The sequence below is a fragment of the Mustelus asterias genome, chromosome 25 (genome assembly GCF_964213995.1).
Source record: "Mustelus asterias chromosome 25, sMusAst1.hap1.1, whole genome shotgun sequence".
Taxonomy (NCBI): domain Eukaryota; kingdom Metazoa; phylum Chordata; class Chondrichthyes; order Carcharhiniformes; family Triakidae; genus Mustelus; species Mustelus asterias.
In genome coordinates this window covers 8,552,372-8,570,715 of record NC_135825.1, presented here as the reverse complement: position 1 = coordinate 8,570,715, position 18,344 = coordinate 8,552,372, and the positions used below count along the sequence as shown (strand labels likewise).

The 18,344-nt window shown below is 49.5% G+C and overlaps 1 protein-coding gene across 1 annotated transcript in view; it reads left to right on the top strand.

Moving 5' to 3' along the window:
• The window catches only part of nfasca (neurofascin homolog (chicken) a), a 279,787-nt gene that overhangs the window by 250,297 nt on the left and 11,146 nt on the right, over positions 1-18,344 (top strand). The window contains exons 27-28 of the mRNA XM_078242069.1: positions 2,608-2,724; positions 5,554-5,706. Of these exons, the coding sequence (XP_078098195.1) occupies positions 2,608-2,724; positions 5,554-5,706 (270 nt within the window). The remainder of the gene's footprint in view (positions 1-2,607; positions 2,725-5,553; positions 5,707-18,344) is intronic.

Genomic DNA, 18,344 nt, shown 5'->3' with positions numbered 1-18,344 from the left:
GCTAACCCACTGTGCCACCGTGCCACCCATTTTGCCTCATCCAAATCCCAGTTGTTGCTTCTCCCACTGAATTACACCTCCTTTCACACCTTCCGTTCTTTATGTGAGGAAAGCTGGAATGTTCTAAGATTATTAACCAATGTTATGCCCTCTGCCTCAAAAGCCACTTTTGAAAAAAAGTTGTTCTTGGGATCTGAGTGTTGCTGGCAAGGCTACAGTTAGTGTCCATCCCTGAGGGCATTTAAGAGTCAACCACGTTGCTGTGGCTCTGGAGTCACATGTAGGCCAGACCAGGTAAGGACGGCAGATTTCCTTCCCTAAAGGACATTAGTGAACCAGATGGGTTTTTACATAATGGTTTCATGGTCATCGATTAGTCTTTTGATTCCAGATTTTCATTGAATTCAAATTTCACCATCTGCCGTGGTGGGATTCGAACCCACATAAAGAAAGGAGAGCGAGAAATGAAGTATAATTCAGCGGGAATGAGAGACAACAGTTGGGATGTTGGTGAAACCTTCCTGTGATTTTAAACTGCTTGTTCCTTTTCCTGTCTCGCTTTAAAAATATATATTAATCAAGGACACAAAAAGGATGAGGTCCTGCAGCAAGACTTTAGGCAGCTAAGTAGCAGATTGAAAAGCAAGACATCAAAGGTTGTAATCTCTGGATTGCTCCCGGTGCCACGTGCTAGTGAGTATAGGCATAGGGGGATTGGGTAGGTGAATGCGTGGTTGAATAGATTCGAACGTGGGTCCCGGGGTTTCTGGATTACTAGTCTAGCGACAATACCATTACCCAACCACCACCCAACAACTCCATGGATCACTCGGCCATTTTAAAGGGCAATTAAGAGTCCCATGTAAGCCAGACCAGTTAAAGATGGCAGATTTGCTCCCCTGAAGGACATTGAGTGAACCGGATGGGTTTTTATGAGAATCTGGTAGTTTAATGGGACAGAATACTGTGGAGACAGCAAAGACCTCGGCCATCATCTGGAGCCTGCAGGGCCCCACGTTGTCTCTTTTTTGGGAAGACAGGCACTCAACAAGACAGTCTCTGGCTTTCCTCGGGATCAAGGACCCCAGGGTGGAAGCCACGTCTCCGTGGAGAGCTGCCAGCCAATCAGCTTCTCTGTACTCAGTGGTGCCACTGGGGAGGCAGTGGCTGCTGCCGGTACAGCACCCACCCAAGGCATCGGATTGAGGAGGGGCACAGGTGAGTGGTCAAGGGGAAGGAGGGTGGAGGTGGGAAGCAGACGTATCCACCACCTGATTAAATGCTCTCTGCCACCAAACTTGCCACAAGATTGCGCCCATGATTCCAGATGCATTGATGAATTGAAATTCCCCCCTCCGCCGCCCCCCCCTCAGGTGCCATGTTGGGATTTGAACATGTCTCTCCAGAGCATTAGTTCAGGGTTTTTTGGATGACAAGCCCAGTAACATGACCACAATGCTACCATTTCCCCCTGAACACTTCATGTTTCACTAACTGCTTTGTGTGCACTTTTTCCAACCATCAAATTGTGTGCAATTGCGGGGAGCACACTTTATGAAGGATGTCAAAGTCTTGGAGAAGGGTGCAGGGAAGATTTACCAGAGTGATACTGGTTACCTGGAAAGACTGGGGCCAAGGAAGGTGTTGCCAAGCAGGTAGATTATCCAACTGCAAATCCTTCCAACACACGCCAATGGCAGATGATGAAATCAGGAGAGATTTCTGGTCAGCCATGTGATGGAAAGAACATTGGAGCCTGACCATCAGAGGGGGGGGGGTGGTTCCTCCGGGTGCTCCGGTTTCCCCCCACACTCCAAAGATGTGCGGGCTAGGTGGATTGGCCATGCTAAATTGCTCCTTAATGTCCAAAGATGTGTAGGTTAGGTGGATTGGCCATGCTAAATTAATCCTTGGTGTCCAAAGATGTATAGGTTAGGTGGATTGGCCATGCTAAATAACCGCTTAGTGTCCAAAGATGTACAGGTGAGGTGGATTGGCCATGCTAAATTGCTCCTTAGTGTCCGAAGATGTGTAGGTTAGGTGGATTGGCCATGCTAAATTGCCCCTTAATGTCCAAAGATGTATAGGTTAGGTGGATTGGCCATGCTAAATTAATCCTTGGTGTCCAAAGATGTATAGGTTAGGTAGATTGGCCATACTAAATTGCCCCTGAGAGTCGGGGGATTAGCGGGGTAAATATGTGGGGTTACGGGGGAATAGGGCCTGGGTGGGATTGTTACTGGTGCAAGCTTGATGGGCTGAATGGCCTCCTTCTGCACTTGTAGAGATTCTATGATCCTATGATTCTATCCATAGTTCCTGACCACAACATGTGTGTAACAGTACACGTTGCCACAGCAACATGGACTCGCTGAGTAAACTGTAATACACCATCACCTGATGGCCCTTTTAGCATTGGATGTGTTTGAATACATAGGCATGATGGGGTTGCTGTTAGATTGGCGACCATGCCAGCCTATCTCGAGTTGTATCTGCACGGTAGAATACAATTGAAAAAGAGTGTAGAGGGACAGTGACTGGACGATCGTTGCATCCCCTGTGTCTAAACTGAGCCTCCCACTAACTCTCTTTCTGATGCCTGTCTAGTGGAAACTCTCGGTAGGATATGGAATCTCTCCACATCGGCAAGCAATGACTCCATCAATGTCACATGGAGTCACTTCCCGAGTGAGCTGGCTGACTTTACGGTTGAATACATTCACAGTAAGCACCGTGTGATGTGGAGTTCTCAGCAGGTCAGGGGAGGGATAAGCTGTGTCGGGGGGAGTGGGGGGGGGGGGAGTGGGACTGAGGTCGGGGGTCAGAAGCAGAATGTCCACACAGGGGCTCTGGGATTTTCCGAACCCACCAGCTTGTTCCATTCATTGTAGTTATTTGAGGTTTAAGGTTCACTTCGAAATAGTCACTGATCTCCAGCGCTGTAAGGGGATACAATGGTTGCTGGGGAGGGGGGAGCGTTTGTGTCAGGAGCAGGGGGGGTTGGTGTCAGGAGGGGGTGTTGATGTCTTTGAGGAGGTAACAAGGAAGTTAGATAAAGGAGAACCAGTGGATGTGATTTATTTAGATTTCCAGAAGGCCTTTGACAAGGTGCCGCATAGGAGACTGTTAAATAAGTTAAGAGCCCATTGGTGTTAAGGGTAAGATCCTGGCATGGATAGAGGATTGGTTGACTGGCAGAAGGCAGAGAATGGGGATAAAGGGGTCTTTTTCAGGATGGCAGCTGGTGACTAGTGGTGTGCCTCAGGGGTCAGTGCTGGGACCACAACTTTTCACAGTATACATTAACAATTTGGAGGAAGGAACTGAAGGCACTGTTGCTAAGTTTGCAGATGATACAAAGATATGTAGAGGGACAGGTAGTATTGACGAAGCAGGGGGGCTGCAGAAGGACTTGGACAGGTTAGGAGAGTGGGCAAAGAAGTGGCAGATGGAATACAATGTGGAAAAGTGTGAGGTTATGCACTTTGGAAGGAGGAATGGAGGCATAGACTATTTTCTAAATGGGAAAATGCTTAGGAAATCAGAAACACAAAGGGATTTGGGACTCATTGTTCAAGATTCTCTTCAGGTTAATGTGCAGGTTCAGTCAGCAGTTAGGAAGGCAAATGCAATGTTAGCATTCATGTCGAGAGGGCTAGAATACAAGAGCAGGGATGGACTTCTGAGGCTGTATAAGGCTCTGGTCAGACCCCAATTGGAATATTGTGAGCAGTTTTGGGCCCCATATCTAAGGAAGGATGTGCTGGCCTTGGAAAGGGTCCAGAGGAGGTTCACAAGAATGATCCCTGGAATGAAGAGCTTGTCATATGAGGAACGGTTGAGGACTCTGGGTCCACACTCATTGGAGTTCAGAAGGATGAGGGGGGATCTTATTGAAACTTCCAGGATACTGCGAGGCCTGGATAGAGTGGACGTGGAGAGGATGTTTCCACTAGTAGGAAAAACTAGAACCAGAGGGCACAACCTCAGGCTAAAGGGACGATCCTTTAAAACAGAGATGAGAGGAATTTCTTCAGCCAGAGAGTGGTGAATCTGTGGAACTCTTTGCCGCAGAAGGCTGTGGAGGCCAGGTCATTGAGTGTCTTTAAGACAGAGATAGATAGGTTCTTGATTAATAAGGGGATCAGGGCTTATGGGGAAAAGACAGGAGAATGGGGGATGAGAAAAATATCAGCCATGATTGAATGGCGGAGCAGACTCGATGGGCCGAGTGGCCTAATTCTGCTCCTATGTCTTATGGTGTCAGGAGCAGGGGGCTTGGTGTTAGGAGGAGGGATGTTGGTGGCAGGAGGAAGTATGGGATGGAAACAGGGAAGGAGGGGAACATGGGGACAAGGGAACAAAGGAGAAAGGGGATGGTGGGGGGTACAGGGGACACTGGGTGAGAGGGGGAAGATAGAGAGGGGAGCTGGGGAAAGGTGACTAGGGGGGGGGGTTGTTATGCTGGACAGGGAGGGTAATGTTGAGGCGAGGAAGGTTAGTGGTAAGGGTTATTAAAGGGAGGGAGGCTGAGGGGGGAATGAGTGTCTGTAGGGAGGAAGAAATGGGAGGGACACTGAGGGAGGGTACAGTGAGGAGTGCAAGGGAGTATTAGAAGGTTCTGAAGCTATCTACAAAGCCAGGTGCAGGCTTTCTGACCCAGAGCACATGGGCCCAACTCTCTACAATCCAAGTCCTCCTCCCAGGGGGGTAAATGTCCAATTTACTCCCTCCCCCACGGTAGGACTTCCAGGTCCTTCAGTCACATGTGGAATCCACCACCCAAATATCTGGTGGGAGGTCCACGCCAAAATGGTCGGGTTGGGAGACCGAGAGCTGTGATGACCAGCGCACAAATCTCTGGCTCACACAGATTTCAGTCAAATAATATCTGCCCGCGCCTCAATGTTGTTACGTCGCCCAGGCTGAGAAGGATGTGTGTCCCCCTCCCCCCCCCCCCCCCCAACACCACCCCCCTCCCCCCAACCCCCCCTCAACACCACCCCCCCCTCCCCATCTGACCACTAGAAGCAGGGGTGGGCCAACATGGCAGGGGTTAGGGCCAACTCACTCCAAATTCCACTGGGCATGAGTTGCCGCACGAATCCGTCCCTCGCTCGGCCCAAACATGGAGGCATTTCTCACTCGCCAGTGTGGGCAGCAGCCATGTCGATTGGGAGTTTAAATAACCTGCTCCCTCTCCCACCCCACCCCAACCTTCTTCCCTGTCCAACCGAGGCCACAGGTACAATCTGCCCTCCAACTGGGCAAAGGGAAGGCAACAAGATGTCTGGTGTTTGGAAACTTGAGCAATGTCACCCTGGCCCAATCGATGTCACTCTCATGGGTTGGGGCAGAGGAAAGGGAACTTGGCCCTGACTCCAATCCAACTTATTCTTGACCTGCGGGTTGACATGACGGTTAGAGAGATGGAACAGGTCTGAAACATTCTAGCTGCCCTGGGACTTGATAATTCAGCTCTGCTTGGACCGCCTGAGCTTGTCTCCAAAAAGTTGACCCAAGTTTCTTGTCTCCCTCGTGCACTTCCAACAGGTAACGGTACGGTGAAACAGGAGCACGTAAAGGCGGGTCAGAGCGCTGTCCGGCTCCTGGGTCTAACGCCCGGGACACTGTACAAAGTCAGAGTGTTTTCCACCCTGTTCCAAACAGTAAGCAGCAACACTACTGCCATTGAGACCAGCCCAGGTGAGGCTGGAGAGAACCTCCAGGTGCATGTCTGTATTCGCACTTCTATCTCTTACCTGCATCCGCCGCTGAGATATACGTAAGGTCGAATAGCCAATCTGGCTCGAGACAAACCAGCCAACAGTTCTCAAAGTGTGCATGTGCTTGCATTCTATTGACTGTGCATGGCCTGTCAGTATTGCTTCTTACCGAAGGGATTGTCTGCTATCTTCCAGCTTGATTTGACCGTCTAAAGTCAGGCTCCACTCCATGGGAGCACTGCAGGGGATCCCGCTCCGAGTTCAGTTCCCCATTTGTGAAGCAGTTAGACTTGTGAGTGGGATATCTACAGAACAATGAACAAAGGAACTATCTCTGTTTCATCATCCCCCGTGTGGCTGTTAATTTAATTGATTGTGGTGGCACTTTGACCTCTGCGTTTGAGATTCCTGCGTGCCCACCCAGTACCTTAACCTCTGCACCTGGAATGCCAGTTGCGTGTGTGCCCATTAGGGTAGCTCTTGGCATCTGGGCCACTTCAAGGGCATGTCATCTGCTGGTAACTTACCGAGAGACCCAACTCAGGGTGGAATGGGGTTCACCTTCTTTACAAAGCTCATTAAGTAAAGACAGAGTTGGCCTTTCTCGGAACCATAGAATGGTTCAAGAACAAAGAAAATTACAGAATAGGTACAGGCCCTTCGGCCCTCCAAGCCTGCACCGACCGTGCTGCCCAACTGAACTAAAACCCCCTACCCTTCCGGGGACGATATCCCTCCATCCCCACCCTATTCATGTACTTGTCAAGATGCCCCTTAAAAGTCACTACCGTATCCGCTCCCACTACCTCCCCCAGCAACGAGTTCCAGGCATCCACCACCCTCTGTGTAAAAAAACTTGCCTCATACATCTCCTTTAAACCTTGCCCCTCGCACCTTAAATCTATACCCCCTAGTAATTGACTCTTCCACCCGAGGAAAAAGCTTCTGACTATCCACTCTGTCCATGCCCCTCATAATCTTGTGGACTTCTATCAGGTCACCCCTCAACCTCCATCATTCCAGTGCGAACAAACCAAGTTTCTCCAACCTCTCCCCATAGCTAATGCCCTCCATACCAGGCAACATCCTGGTGAATCTTTTCTGTACCCTCTCCACATCCAAAGCCTCCACATCCTTCTGGTAGTGTGGCGACCAGAATTGAACACTATATTCCAAGTGCGGCCTAACTAAGGTTCTATAAAGCTGCAACATGACTTGCCAATTTTTAAATTCAATACCCCGGCCGATAAAGGCAAGCATGCCGTATGCCTTCTTGACTACCTTCTCCACCTGCGTTGCCACTTTCAGTGACCTGTGTACACCCAGATCCCTCTGCCTATCAATGCTCTTAAGGATTCTGCCATTTACTGTCTGGAACAGAAGGGGGCCATTTGGCCCATCGTGTCTGTACAGGCGTCTTGGAGAAGCAACTCAGTTTGTTCCATTCCCTGTCCTTAAGTTCAAAGTTTTAAAGTTTAAGTTTGTTCATTAGTGTCACAAGTAAGGCTTACATTAACACTGCAATGAAGTTACTGTGAAAATCCCCTCGTCGCCACACTCCGGCGCCTGTTCGGGTACACTGAGGAAGAATTTAGCACGGCCAATGCACCCTAACCAGCACATCTTTCAGACTGTGGGAGGAAACTGGCGCACCCGGAGGAAACCCACGCAGATATGGGAAGAATGTGCAAACTCCACACAGACAGTGACCCGAGCCGGGAATCGAACCCGGGTCCCTGGCGCTGTGAGGCAGCAGTGCTAACCCCACTGTGGAATGTGTCTCTTCAGATAATGATCCAATTCTCATTTCACAGCTACAGTGGAACCCGCCTCCACCAAACACTCAGGCAGTACGTTCCAGATCCTAACCATTCGCTGCGTAAGAATATTTTCCCTCATGTTGACCTTGGTTCTTTTGCCAATCAGCTTAAATCGGTGCCCTCTGCTTCTCGACTCTTTCTGCTCTAATGTGAAAGCTTTCTCCCTATCCACTCTGTCCACTATCCACTCTGTCCACTATCCACTCTGTCCACTATCCACTCTGTCCACTATCCACTCTGTCCACTATCCACTCTGTCCAGAGTCTTCATGAGGGTTCAGTTCACAAGTCTGGGCCAGGATTGCAAAACTCCAGTGTTTTTTTTTCAGTGGAGCAGAATGGCCAATAGGACTCCTGGAAAAAGAACTCATTCAGACTGAGGTTCCCTCAGCTTCGTACAGACTTTAACTGGAGCTAAATAATCACCACCTATTCAGACCCGAAACCTAGTGGGGTGACTCCACTAACAAACCCCGCAGTAAACACTGTAAATATTATCCAGAGAAGCTCGGGGTTTCAGCCAGTTATCTCCGGGTGAACGTCTCTGCTTCCCAATGATAACAAAGCAGTACTGTCCCCCAGACTGGGTTTGGATCATTGGTCTGTGATCATTGCTTTATGTGGAGCAATGTTAGCTCTTCATGTTTTGTGCGTTATGCATGCACTGTGAGATTGTGTGGTTACAGGTGGTATGTGTACGCGCGTGTGTGTGCGCATGTGTGTGAGTGCATGTGTGAGTCTGCATGTGCATGAGTGCATGTGTGCACGCCTGTGTGTGAGTGAATTTGTGAATGCATGTGCGCGAGCGTGAGTGAGTGCGTGTATGTATGTGTGTCGGTGTAGATTGTGTGTGTGTGGGTATGAGTGCATGTTTGTGTGTGTGCATGTCTGTGTGCACATGTGTGTGTGTGTGCACAAGTGAGCATGTGTGTGTGCATGTTTGAGTGCATGCATGTGTGTGTGCAATCTGCGTGTGTGTGTTTATGAGTGCGTATGTGTGAGTGTGAGTGAGTGCGTGTATGTGAGTATGTGTGTAGGTGTGTATGTTTGAGTGCCTGTATGTGTGTGTGCAGTCCGTGTGTATGTATGAGTGCGTGTGTTTAATGCCCCTGTAAACTTTTTTTGGAGTCTTGGGTACACAGCTGTATTGAGGAGCTAATCCAGGAGGGATTCCTCTTGTCCCAGTGTCTCTGGGATGTTAATTATCCATTTTGAGGTATTTTGTTTTACGATAAACAGCTCCCCCTGATGTTGGCTGTTTGTATTGCTGGGGACAATTGTGTTCTGGTTTGTATGTATGTTACCCCCATCTGGTGGTTCAGACGGGCACTGCAGGTGCATCTTGAGTTCTGTACGTTATTAGCAGTCAAGAGATTGGCTTATTTCTAGCAGAATGTTTCTGTTAATGGCATAATTAGGGTGAATTGAGTTAGTGCCTCAATTCATTTTTGGCCTCTCATGCTATTTTCCCGGCTCGTTACTCTGATCGACGGGCGTGGCGAGGTGGAAGATCGTGCCATGTATGTTTTCAAGAAGCAGTTGGATATGGGGTGAAGGGGGTCAAAGGATATGGAGGGAAGGCGGGTCAGGCCATTGAGTTGGATGGTCAGCCCTGATCATAATGAATGGTTGTGGAGCAGGCTCGAAGGGCCGAATGGCCTCCTCCTGCTCCTGTTAACCAATGTTTCCATGCACCCAATTTTTTCTCGCGTCTCTGGAGAGGGCGTTGTGCCTCCCAGCTCAGAAACGAGGCAGCGCTGTACCCACAGGTGGGGAAGGAGCTGCAGAGTTGGTGTTACGATGTGAGCTGGAGTGCGGAGGGACTGATGAATGGGGTTTTATGCAGGCAGGTCAGCTGCTGGGGGTCTGAGATGCAGCAAAAATGATTCTGGAAGTGAGTGACGTGAGGTCAAACGGGAGACCAGCCAGTGAACCATGGGCTTGAACAATTCTCCACGAATGCTGAAGAATCCGTCACCTTAGCGAAACCCTGTGAAATTCATCAATGAATTTCTACAGCGTGAATTTCCTCGGGTCCTTTCCAGCTCCTTCCATCATTGTCTTGAAGGAAGTTTTGGCGTAAGTGTGGTTTCCATTGACTGATCAAGTTAATCCATGCCTGTGACAGTGTTTGATTTCACGCAAGTGAATTCCCTCAATGCTGTGGCTGTGGAGAGGATGAGGTCCCAAAGGGAACTCCCAACCTTTCTGTTTGAGAATTGTACCAACCACACACACAGCCAGAAACCAATTCGCCAACTCGCCAACGGTTAAGAGTTCAATTTCTCTTTTACAATGAACTAAACCACTCTGGGCGCTGGTTTTTTGTGTTATGCAGACTAACAGTGACTTGTAGAGTGCACAAATTATCTCAAAGTTACCACGTACCATATTATAGAAATGAGTGGAACTCAGGACATGTGATTACAGTTACCAGTTGGGTAAGTGATTAAATATCAGGTTTAACTCGGAACCCCTGACACCACAACTAATTTAACCAGAACCCTGATGCGGTAACTAATTTAACCTGAATACTGATACAGTAATTAATTTAACCAGAACACTGACACAGTGACTAATTTAACCTGAACCGTGAAGCAGTAACTATTAATTTGATTTGGATCCAATTCCGACAGCCCATCCAGTCGAACATTTCTATCCAGGAATTTGGGTTCAAACTAAATTTCCTCTCAACCTTTATATCTTCTCAGCCAATGCTTCAGATTGATATTTGTGATATTTGAGGACCTTCTTGTAATAAGCCATCGGTGGCAGAAGTCCCTTCACCAAGATTCCTTTATTTACAATTCCAACAGCAGTACACAGAGTGCTCGCAGTCAGCAGTCTACCTTCGGGAGTGCCAGAGGAACTGACACACCTGGTTAAACACAAGGATAAGACTCCCTGATTGGCCCATTAATTGACTCCTTAACCAGGGAGTTCATACTCCAATAGGCCAACCTCAATAACCTGCAGTCATTAAACTTTTGATTTTGGAGGACCCTCATGGTGTTGGAAGACCCCAAATTATAGGAGGCACTCAGGCATTAGAGGACCCCTGCGGTCTTGGTGGACCCCACGGTGTTAGAGGACCCCAACGGTGTTGGAGGACCCCATGGTGCTGGAGGACCCGACCCCCATGGTGTTGGAGGATCCCACGGTGTTGGAGGACCCCATGTTGTTGGAGACCCCATGTTGTTGGAGGACCCCATGTTGTTGGAGAACCCCCACGATGTTGGAGAACCCACACGGTGTTGGAGAACTCCCACGGTGTTGGAGAACCCCCACGGTGTTGGAGAACCCCCACGATGTTGGAGGACCCCCACGGTGTTGGAGGACCTCCACGGTCTTGGAGGACCCCGATCATGTTGGAGGACCCCCCGATGTTGGAGGACCTCGATCGTGTTGGAGGACCCCACAGTGTTGGAGGACCCCAAGGTGTCGGAGGCCCTCATGGCGCTGATGCACCTTGTGGTGTTCGAGGACTCCATGATAATGGAACAACTCCTTGGGATTTTGGGGTACAATGTAAGTTATAGAGGAAGTTAATCAGCCTGGTAACATTTACCATGACAGTGTGATGCTGTAGATTGCCATAGTCAATTCCTCATCTCCACTTTGGCATGCTGTGTGGGGGGGAGGTAGAAGTCCTGAAGGTTTCTGGGACGGCGCCCTTGACCCACAATCTCAACATGTCCGACAACCAACTACAGGTCAGTGTAGGGAGTCAGCTGATCAAAATGGCGTGGATTGGGTGTGGCCAGGAGAAACCAAAAGGCAGAATCAAATTAATTACAGAGCGGCAGAATTGCAACAGAGCAACGATTAAATAAATCAAAGGAGTATTTAGGTGGGAATTGGAGGAAACAAGATTTTGAAACTCTTTCAAACTCACCCAAGACATGGGGTTACGGGGATAGGGCCTGGGTGGGCTTGTGGCCGGTGCAGACTCGGTGGGCCGAATGGCCTCCTCCTGCACTGTAAGGATTCTATGAAGCAAAGAAGCTCGAGTTAAAAGTAGAAATGCATGTTCGTCTGCTGTTGTTTCTTCCGGTGTTTAACAATGAGGCAGGTTCTCCTTTATAAGGATGTCTCGCTATTATTCTCTTGCAGCTTTCACTAATAGTCACGTCGACATCGCGACGCAGGGCTGGTTCATTGGCCTGATGTGTGCGGTGGCACTGCTGGTACTCATTCTCCTGATCGTCTGTTTTATAAAGAGAAGTCGCGGAGGCAAATACCCAGGTAAGAGTTGAGTTTCAAACAGGGATGGGAGGTTGGGGGGCGGCTGGCATTCCCAGTGGGAGGGAAGCGGACCCCCACTCAGAGTAACCCAAGTTCCAGTCAGCTCAAGTCCAACCCACTCAGTCTCCCCAAGTTTCAAATTTCCTGTGTTTTTAATTTATTCCCTCACGGGGTGCCAGCGTCACTGGCTGGGTCAACACTTATTGCCCATCCCTAATTGCCCTTGAATTGAGTGTTTTGTTCGACCATCCAGAGGGGCATTAAAGAGACAACCCCATATCTGTGGCTCTGGAGTCACACGTAGGCCGGACCGGGTAAGGACGGCAGATTTCCTTCCCCAAAGGACATTAGTGAACCGGAGGGGTTTTTACAACAATTGATATCACGGTCACCATTGACTAGCTTTACATTCCAGATTTTATTCATTGAATTCCCAGTTAAGAGGGGAAAGAATTAATGGGAACCCGAGGAGCAACGTTTTTACACAGAGGGTGGTACGTGTGTGGGATGAGTTGCCGGAGGAAGTGGTTGAGGCAGGGACATTGACAACATTTAAAAGGCATTTGGACAAAAATATGGATAGGGAAGGTTTAGAGGGATATGGGCCAAATGCAGGCAAATGGCGTTAGCTTAGATGGGCATTTTGGTCAGCATGGACCAGTTTGGGCCGAAGGGCCTGTCTCCGTGCCATAGACTCTATGAATTTAAGTTCTACCAGCTGCCATGGTGGGATTTGAACTCATGTCCCCAGAGCATTAGCCTGGGCCTCGAGATTGCTAATCCCAGTGATGCTGCCACAATGTCACTGCCCCCCTGTGTCCGGATGATGAAGCTCCACGGGCTTTGTCTCCTGACCAGTGTGGCGCTTACATTTGTTGTGTGTGTGTCTAGACAGTGGGCACCTTTTGGTGTCGAAAGGGTGTGGAAGGGGGGGCAGGGATGGGGAGGGGGAATCACTGCCCAGCCTCACTGACTTTCCAACAAGGAACAGTCACCAGGCAGGGAGACCTGAAGCCACTTTCTCCTCGATAACCTCGGAGTGGCCCCACACCCAAACTACTCGGGCTCAGAATCTCCCGGTCGTGTTTTCCAAAGAGTCAATCAATCATTTGAAAATTATAGATAAGCGACTGATGCAGACAAACTCTGGAAGTTTGGTGTGAAAGGTGTACGAGACTTGAGAGAGTTGGCGGAAGGGGGTAGGGGGGTGGGGGGGGGGGGCGGTGTGGGGGAGTTGGTTGGCGGAGGAGGGGGGAGGGGAATGATTTGGCGTTGAAGGTCATGCTTATATCCGGGGTGCTGGCCCTCAGCGCCAGGTCTTCACCAAGGGGAGTCGGCTGAGCGCAGTTGGCTAGACGGCTGGTCCGTGATGCCGACAGCGTGGGTTCAATTCCCGTAACGGCTGAGCTTATTCATAAAGGCCCGGCCTTCTCAACCTTGCCCATCGCCCGAGCTGTGGGGGGGACCCGGGATTAGTGTCCCAGGACGTGTATGCTAGAGGGATTAGCAGGGTAAATATGTGACTTTCAGGGATAGGGCCTGTGGGTTCGCAAGTTAGGGATCCTGGAGAGTGTGGTGGAGACAGATTCAGTCGTGGTTTTCAAAAGGGAATTGGATTATTATCTGAAGGCAAACAAATTGCAAGGCTATGGGGAAAAGGCAGGGCAAGGGGATTGATGTCAGTGCAGACTCAATGGGCCGAATGGCCTCCTCCTGCACTGTAGGGATTCTATGATGACCCTCAAGTTACATCACCACCAGTCAATGGGGAGAGCAGTCCATGGTCTTCTGGAACAATGGCGACTTTACCTTGTTTTTTATGATTACTTCCAGCATCCACACGGGATGCCTTTATAGGACGGGGTATAGAGTATAAAAGCTGGAGTCTGATGATGCAGCTGTATAGAACGCTGGTTAGGCCACATTTGGAGTACTGCGTCCAGTTCTGGTCGCCGCACTACCAGAAGGACGTGGAGGCATTGGAGAGAGTGCAGAGAAGGTTTACCAGGATGTTGCCTGGTATGGAGGGTCTTAGCTATGAGGAGAGATTGGGTAGACTGGGGTTGTTCTCCTTGGAAAGACGGAGAATGAGGGGAGATCTAATAGAGGTATACAAGATTATGAAGGGTATAGATAGGGTGAACAGTGGGAAGCATTTTCCCAGGTCGGAGGTGACGATCACGAGGGGTCACGGGCTCAAGGTGAGAGGGGCGAGGTATATCAGATATCAGAGGGACGTTTTTTACACAGAGGGTGGTGGGGGCCTGGAATGCGCTGCCAAGTAGGGTGGTGGAGGCAGGCACGCTGACATCGTTTAAGACTTACCTGGATAGTCACATGAGCAGCCTGGGAATGGAGGGATACAAACGATTGGTCTAGTTGGACCAAGGAGCGGCACAGGCTTGGAGGGCCGAAGGGCCTGTTTCCTGTGCTGTACTGTTCTTTGTTCTTTGTTCTTTGGGATGAGATTGGGGGTGGGCAAGTTTAGCAGCTGTTGCATCCCTGAGAGTTTCAATGGGACACAGTTAAAAAGGGAGTGACGCCCCTAAACCTTTTACTTCATTTGCTCAGGCCTCCGTTTTGGGTTTGGATGATCAGAGAACAGGCAAGCTGCAAACGTAAAGAACCACAGAGTGGTTGCAGCGCAGAAGGGATTCCCTTCAGCCCATCGCGTCCATACTAGCTCTCAGTTGTGCAACTCACAGCTGGTCCCCTTGCCCTGCCTTTTCCCCATAGCCTTGCAATTTGTTTGCCTTCAGATAATAATCCTATTCCCTTTTGAAAACCACGACTGAATCTGCCTCCACCACACTCTCCAGGATCCCTCACTTCCGAACCCACACAGACCGCAATCAGTAAGGATAGGCAACAACACCTCCTCCACCATCATCCTCAACACCCCGGTGCCCCACAAGGCTGTGTCCTCAGCCCCCTACTATACTCCTTATACACCCATGACTGTGCGGCCAAATTCCCCTCCAACTTGATTTTCAAGTTTGCCGATGACACCACCGTAGTGGGTCGGACCTCAAACAATGATGAGACGGAGTACAGGAATGAGATAGAGAATCTGGTGAACTGGTGCGGCAACAATAATCTCTCCCTCAATGTCAACAAAACAAAGGCGATAGTCATCAACTTCCGGATGCGTAGTGGAGGACATGCTCCTGTCTACATCAATAGGAACGAAGTAGAAATGGTCGAGAGCTTGAAGTTTTTAGGTGTCCAGATCACCAAAACCTGTCCTGGTCCCCCCATGCCGACACTATAGTTAAGAAAGCCCACCAACGCCTCTACTTTCTCAGACGACAAAGGAAATTTGGCATGTCAGCTCCGACTCTCAGCAACTTTTACAGATGCACCATAGAAAGCATTCTTTCTGGTTGTATCACAGCTTGGTATGGCTCCTGCTCTGCCCAAGACAGCAATAAACTACAAAGGGTCATGCACGAAGCCCAGTCCGTCACGCAAACCAGCCTCCAATCCATTGACTCTGCCTATACTTCCCGGTGCCTCGGAAAAGCAGCCAGTATAATTATAATCACAGTGCCAGGGATCCCGGTTCGATTCCTGGCTTGGGTCACTGTACAAAGTCTGCACGTTCCCACTGTGTCTGCATGGGTTTCATCCGGGCGCTCCGATTTCCTCCCACAGTCCAAAAGATGTGAGGGTTGGGTGGATTGGCCGTGTTAAATTGCCCCCTAGCGTCAGGGGACAAGCTATATGGGGAGTGGGCCTGAGTGGGATTGTGGTCGGTGCAGACACGATGGGCCGAATGGCCTCCTTCTACACTGTAGGGTTCTATGAGATAATGGTGGCATCCCAAGTCCCACATTAAACAAGGTCATGCACAGGCTTCTCCCAGGGTCCATTTGCCAAGCTCTGTGGGAGGACTAATTTTGGACAGGGACAGGGGCTGTGAGCATGGGATTACCTAGTCAGCAAACAGGTGCATGAAGGACATTGGACACCTGCGTTGGGATCCAGGTGTTTATGGGCAGCAACATCTGTGACTGAGCACCTCTTTTCAGGAGACCCCCTGCTCACCCCAAATGGGGAGCGGGGTAGAAAGAGAGCTCCAATAATAGGCTGTCCCACTCTCCCGTGACTGGGGAAGCACATTCTGTGGGATGGCAGTCAAAGAAATAAAACTTTAATTTTTAATAGGGAGACATCTTGCTTTTCATCTTCATAGAATCCCTACAGTGCAGAAGGAGGCCATTCGGCCCATCGAGCCTGCACCGACCACAATCCCGCTCAAGCCCTATCCCCGTAACCCCACATATTTACCCTGTTAATCCCATAAGACATAGGAGCAGAATTAGGCCACTCGGCCCATCGAGTCTGCTCCACCAATTCAATCATGGCTGATATTTTTCTCATCCCCATTCTCCCGCCCTTTCCCCATAACCCCTGATTAATCAAGAGCCTATCTATCTCTGTCTTAAAGACACTGACACTAAGGAACAATTTATCATGGCCAGTCCACCTAACCCGCACATCTTTGGAGTGTGGGAGGAAACCGGAGCACCCGGAGGAAACCCACGCAGACACGGGGAGAACGTGCAAACTCCCCACAGTCAGTGACCCGAGGCTGGAATTGAACCCGGGTCCCTGGCGCTGTGAGGCAGCAGTGCTAACCATTGTGCCACCGTGTATTGGGATGTCCTAAGATTGTAAGCAGTGCTGTTGAAATGCAACTTTGCCCTTTTCTTAAATATTCATAACATTGTAACCCCTTTTTCCTTTTCTCCTCTTCTCGCAGTTAAGACCACGGAAGAAAATCGACCCTCGCAGGATGACAACGGATACTTGTAGGTCCTTTCCTTTATTTAATTGAATTGTTTTTGTCAATATTGAAAGACTCTGTGGCCTCCTCCTCCTCCCACCACTTCCAGCAGCCCCCTGGCATGGGTCTATCGTGCTACCCGGTACTTGCACCTCCTTCTGCGTACCATTGCATGTATCTCATGCACACATGACAACACAGTCATCATCAAGGCAGCTTCACAAATCCAAAACAACCGGAGTCCATCCCTGTCGACAGGCACCGACCCCCGGGCTCATGTTGTAGGGCTCATTTCAACCCTGACCGCCCAATCCGATGATTACCCTGCTCGCGTGTCCCTGTAACCTCAGCGCCTCGAATCTGTGCCTCAAAGCAATGGAATGCATTAATTCAGGATACCCCAACATAAAGGACTTTGGATGACAGTTGATTTGAGACATCATAAATTACAGAAGCTACATTCATGTGTCTATCATTACCTTGGCTTGCCACAACCCATGCGATCCTATATAAAATTATTTACAAGCTTTGGAATGTCTCCATTCTGCTGCTATTGCGAGGGGGAGGTACAGTGCGTGGGACAGCACACTGCAGACTCACTCAATCACCCAGTTCTGTGGACGAAAGCTTTTGTCCAGTCTCGTTCAGAGCTCCATCTACAAAGATTGGGTGGTGACTTCAGTTAGCGCTGTCACCTTACTGACTATATCCTAATCTGAGCAGCGAGATCTGTCAGTATCAGCGACTTTGAACATCTGCCACTTAACTAAAAGTCACCCTTGTACTCATGGTCACTACAAAATGTCCAGCAAAGCATTCAGCTGCTCTGAACTCAAAGTAAATGAAGTCCCATCACATTAACACGGCGTGTAATTGGACTGTTAAAAGTGCCAATCTGTTCTTTCTCAAAAAAAGTGAAGTATGAATCTTCAAACTGTTCTTCTGAAATATATTAGGATGTGATGTTTCAATGGACATGGGGAATTGAGTCTAAATAGAGAGCGGGCTTGGTTGATGGGCGGCACGGTAGCACAGTGGTTAGCACTGCTGCTTCACAGCTCCAGGGACCTGGGTTCGAATCCCGGCTCGGGTCACTGTCTGTGTGGAGTTTGCACATTCTCCCCGTGTCTGCGTGGGTTTCCTCCAGGTGCTCCGGTTTCCTCCCACAGTCCAAAGATGTGTGGGCTAGGTTGATTGGCCATTCTAAATTGCCCCTTAGTGTCCCGGGATGCATAGGTTAGAGGGGTTAGTGGGTAAAATATGTAGGGATATGTGGATAGGGCCTGGATGGGATTGTGGTTGGTGCAGACTCAATGGGCCGAATGGCCTCCTTCTGCACTGTCGGATTCTATGATTCTACAGTTCAAATGATGTTCAAGCCTCCATCACTCTTTTCCCTGTAATTCTAACAAGTAGTTTGAAAAGATCTGGCCCAGTCCGACATTGTCCACTGGGGGCTAATCTGTGCCTCGCACCATCTGTGAACCTTGACCCACGCAGCATCGCGATCATCATAGAATTGTCACGGCAGGAAGTCTCACAACACCAGGTTAAAGTCCAACAGGTTTATTTGGAATTACGAGCTGGAATCACCTGATGAAGGAGCAATGCTCCGAAAGCTTGTGATTCCAAATGAACCTGTTGGACTTTAACCTGGTGTTGTGAGACTTCTTACTGTGCCCCCCACCCCAGTCCAACGCTGGCATCTCCACATCATGATCGTAGAGTTGTAGCACTGGAGGAGGGCAATGTGCCCGTGCCATCT